This window comes from Triticum urartu, chromosome 2 (genome assembly GCF_003073215.2).
Source record: "Triticum urartu cultivar G1812 chromosome 2, Tu2.1, whole genome shotgun sequence".
Lineage (NCBI taxonomy): Eukaryota > Viridiplantae > Streptophyta > Magnoliopsida > Poales > Poaceae > Triticum > Triticum urartu.
This window is the reverse complement of record NC_053023.1, coordinates 34,682,506-34,686,998: the sequence shown is the minus strand read 5'-3', so window position 1 is coordinate 34,686,998 and position 4,493 is coordinate 34,682,506. Positions and strand designations below refer to the sequence as shown.

Here is a 4,493-nt window from a genome sequence, read left to right as displayed (position 1 = left end):
AAATATCATGTTAATGCAGAAAAATAGTATGTACACCAACATCTGTTCACTAAAGTAAGTGAAATGAGATGACTGAAATTGATTTGGCCTTTTAGCTTCTATAATTTCTACTAGCGGCAAACATATGGAATGGACGAACTGAATTATCTGAATCAAGAACAGAAATGTCCAACTAGCTTTGATAAATCCACATGACACCTACAGTTTTCAACCAACTACTTTTACTTTTCTACCGGATTACACCAGTTTCAGACAACTCCTAGGTTGTAACAGAATGTATCACAATATTACAGGTCATGTACAAAACCTGAAGGGTTTGTCTAGGACACATCTAGATGTGACATAGTTATGTCACATCTAAGCTGATTTTCACTCTGTTTGTGGTCTATTTTTTTTGTCCTAGTTTTTTTTGTTTCTTGTTGATGCATTATATACTTGTGGGAGGTTAGATGTGACATCCTTAAAAAACATCTAGATGTGAATTAGACAAACTGAAACCTGAATACAAATCATGTGCAGAAACAAGATTTTAGTTCCCACTGTTGGAGCCTGAATTTTGTTGACAGGTTATTCAACGCAACTAAAATGGGCTAAATCAAACTGATATCACCATCTTCTGTGATATCAAATACTTATCTACAAGATTACAACAGTTATCTGAAACTGTTTAATAGATTCAGATCATCTAATTGTGAATCATCTGATTTGGGGTTTCAATTTCAGATCATCTTTTACTTATCTACAAGATTGCAACAGTTGCAGACACCTCACACTAACAGTTTCAGACTTGAACAGATTCAGATAACTGTTTTTCAGACTAGAACAAATTCAGTAAACTGTTCTTCAGACCACAGCAGTTTCAGTAAACACTATACCAAAGTGTGAACGTCGTGGATAACAAATGCTCTCACTCACCAAGGGTCCCGGACAGGAAGACGACGATCTCGAGGGTCCCGCCATAGCCACCGTCGGGCAGGTCGACGACGAGCGGGGTGAGCCTCCCGTAGCGGCCCGCTCGGACGCACATGGCGATGTTCGGGCCGTCCACGACGACGAGGTCCGCCAGGTTGCCTCTCAGGCTGAACGCGGACCTCCCCCTGAACCAGAACTGGCGCCAGCTGTTGACCTCCTCGGGGTAGTACCCGTCCTCGAGCGCCCGCACGAACCGGATGCGCCGTCCGGGAGAAGTGAATATGCCGGAGAATCTTGGGTGAGCCTGCAGTTCAGTCCATGTCGATCAGCAACTGCAATTCGCTCAATCGATAGGAGCAATTCAAGAAGCGGGTCATGGCGAACTCACCGGGCCATGATTGGCAGGCATGCCCGCCTCTTCTGGGATGGGCTCGACGCCTCTGATCTGCCGTTCCGCCACCCGTGGCGTGAATCTTGGGCGAGTCTGCAGTTGAACCATTAGCCATGGTTATGTTCGGGAGATCAAGAACTGCTCTCACTCAGGAAGCACAAATTTGGCAAGAAGCTAGAGAACTGCAACTGAAAGAAACGGGTCAGGCGAGATCACCGGAAGCGGGCCAGGAATGGCAGGCATGCCCGCCTCTCTCAAGGGGATGGGCTCGACGACCCAGTACATCATGGAGCTGGCCTTGTCGTCGACGGTGACGCCGGTGGAGTTCCAGGGGAGGTACTTGCCGTTGCCGCGGAGGTAGTGGCCGTCGCCGTGGCGGAGCAGGACGACGTCGTCCGCGAAGCCCGACCCGACAGCCCGCCACTTGATGGCCTCCACCTCCGGCTGATCGTAGTCGCGCAGCTCCGTGCAGAGGCCGTTGTGCCCTGGCCGCGCCGGCCTGTCCGTGGCGGCGAGGTAGCGGCCGTAGGCGGCGCTGTGGAGGAGCAGGTACGGGCCGTCTCCGTCGTCGGAGCCATCGCCGTCTCCGCCGTCGCCGTCGCCGTCGCCGTCTCCGGAGCCGGAGACGGAGACGACGCCGGAGCTGGCGCGGGAGCCGGCGCGGGAGACGAAGCCGGAGATTTCGCCGGAGCCATCGCCGTCTTCTCCGTTGTAGATGTGCACCGCCCACGCCGCGTTCATGGAGGCGCGGAGCTGGCTGAGGGTGACGCTCTCCCCGTCGTCGGCGGCGTGGAGGTAGGTGTCCTGCACGCGGCTCCGCAGCCGCAAGTGGTGCCCGTCCTGGAATAGGTCCATCGGTCGTCGGCGCCGGAGGGCGGATGCGGTGGGCTGCTGCGCGGTGGGGAGAGGAGGGCCGGGGTTCTTGGTTTCTTGGGACTCCGGCGAGGAAGGCTGTTGGTTGAGGTGGTTGCGTTGGGCGCCAAAGGCGATGTATTTGAAGGCGCGGCAGGTGCGGGCTTGCGGGCCGTGTCCTCTGCCTGCACAGGCCCGCGCGCGAGCCGCTTCCTTTGTCTCCCGGTGTGGTGTTCTGCCGTCCTGCTTTGCTATCCACATTGTGTTAGTCTGATTTCATTTACTCAACCTTTTAGTATATTTGAGCATGCCTTGTGTAGCTAACTGTGATGTGTAGTTATTCAATTGTTTCATAATTGTGTGATGTGAGATGGAGTTATCCTGTCCTAGCCTAACGCCATGCATTAGTAGAAACCAAAGATTTGATCACAGCTCAATATACACATTAGTCCCGGTTGCATTACGAACCGGGACTAATGTAAGCATTAGTCCCGATTCGAGCGGCTAAAGGCATTAGTCCCGGTTCAAATGAGACCTTTAGTCCCAATTTAAGACACGAACCGGGACTAAAGGGTGCGATGCCCTTTAGTCCCGGTTTAAGACATGAACCGGGACTAATTAAAGGGCGCCTTTAGTCCCGGTTCGTGTCTTAAACCGGGGCTAAAGGGCTTCATGTCTCAAACTCTACCCCCTGTATCGCCAAACAAAAGAAAATCATAAAAACTCCAAAAAATAAAATCCTTCGAGATGTAGTTATATTACTACATCTACTAGTTAGGAAAATTAAAAAACTTCAATTGGACATGTTTTGCAAAAACGTGTTATGAAAAAGTAAAACGGCTATAATTTTTTGCATACGATGTCGGGAAAAACGTATAATATATCAAAATGTTTAGCACAAAAATCCGTATCCGATTTTGACCGCCATAGGCTGTTTTGCAAATTTTTAGAATCCTCAAATTCTAAAAGAACAAAAGTTATGCTCAAATTTTAGTTTTTTTGAATTCTGGTTAAATCTGGTCAAACTATGGTCAAACTACTTATTCAAGAAGTATTAGTGATAATAAATAATTATTCAAGAATATTAGTGTTAGTAAATAATTATTCTAGTTTTTTGAATTTTGGTCAAATCTGGTCAAACTACTTATTCAAGAAATATTAGTGTTACTAAATAATTATTGTTTTTTAAATAATAGTTTCAAACTCAAACAGTGAAACGTGTGACTTCATGTTGAAGCTAAACTCCTGAGGGTTAATAGGATTGACATCTTACTATTATCAGGAAAACAATAAGTGCAGACTTGGAAACGAGGGGAATAGAACCCGAAAGTTAAGCGTGCTCAGGCTGGAGTAGTGAGAGGATGGGTGATCGGCCGGGAAGTTAGATGATTTGGAATGATGAAGGATGATTAGAGATTAGAGGTTAAATTGAGAAGTGACGAGGGAGAGGTGATTAGAGATTAAATTGTAAAATAATTCAGAAATTTGAAAATCGGGAAAAAATCAATTTTTTTCGTAAAATTTTCTTTAGTCAACCGGGACTAAAGATGGAGCTCCAGACAACGGCCACATGAAGGGCCTTTGGTCCCGGTTCGTAACAGAACCAGGACTAGGGAGGGGGGGGGGGGGGGGGGGGCTTTAGTACCGACCCTTTAGTCCCGGGACAAATGGGTCTTTTTCTACTAGTGATGCAGGCCTAGTCACCCTGAATCCGATCAAAGTTTTGGTTCAGGAACTCTTTCAGCTCCTCTAGCGCCATGTAGACACCTGATCGATCTTGTTCCTTTTGCTCTACCCCATGTTTTAATAACATGGAGTCACTTTCAAAAGTAGATACCAATGATTTCTCTCGACATGGCAGCAAGGCACCACGAGTAGAAGCCACTATTTTAGGGTGAAGAGGTTTTATTAGATTCTCCAACCTTGACATGCCTAAATTGATCCCTTATGATCATGGATTACATCATCATAGCCACCACTATTCGTTTGAACATGAAAGGCCCCTCAATGTTCATCTCCAGCGCTCTGTGTCGAGGTGGTTTCCACTATTCTTGACATGTTTTCTTGAGCCCCTTTTCCTTCAAGAAAGCATGATAATATTCATTAGTCTGTTTAATAATAGTGTAATATATAACATCATTACTTTACCATCCTCTCTGATTTTATTCGTCTCATTCCACCACTACCACAAGAGTACTATAACCTTATTGTTTTCTTCTTTTTCTAGCTTTGGAACTTTATTTATAAATTCTACAACACATTGTTTCGTTACCAGATTCCTTCCCATGCTTCCCATTCGTAGCATTTCCCATATTTGAGCCACTCTTTTACATTTGAG

General features: G+C 46.6%; 1 protein-coding gene across 1 annotated transcript; it reads right to left on the bottom strand.

Moving 5' to 3' along the window:
- Positions 1–907: 907 nt before the first annotated feature.
- LOC125534881 lies at positions 908–2,143 on the bottom strand. The gene is made up of 3 exons (XM_048697936.1): positions 1,520–2,143; positions 1,301–1,396; positions 908–1,216 (listed from the first exon to the last, which is right to left on the bottom strand). The coding sequence occupies exons 1-3, from the start codon at positions 2,042–2,044 to the stop codon at positions 908–910; spliced, it is 930 nt and encodes a 309-aa protein (XP_048553893.1). The 5' UTR covers positions 2,045–2,143.
- Between the last annotated feature and the right edge of the window lie 2,350 nt (positions 2,144–4,493).

What these genes read in the sequence shown, in the direction of transcription:
- LOC125534881 (XM_048697936.1), bottom strand. Translation starts at nt 2,044, where the DNA reads ATGAACGCGGCGTGGGCGGTGCACATCTACAACGGAGAAGACGGCGAT. An exon ending in CCATTCCTGGCCCGCTTCCG is followed by an intron (nt 1,397 to 1,519) that starts GTGATCTCGCCT and finishes GTTCAACTGCAG; the next exon opens with ACTCGCCCAAGATTCACGCC. An exon ending in TGCCTGCCAATCATGGCCCG is followed by an intron (nt 1,217 to 1,300) that starts GTGAGTTCGCCA and finishes ACTGAACTGCAG; the next exon opens with GCTCACCCAAGATTCTCCGG.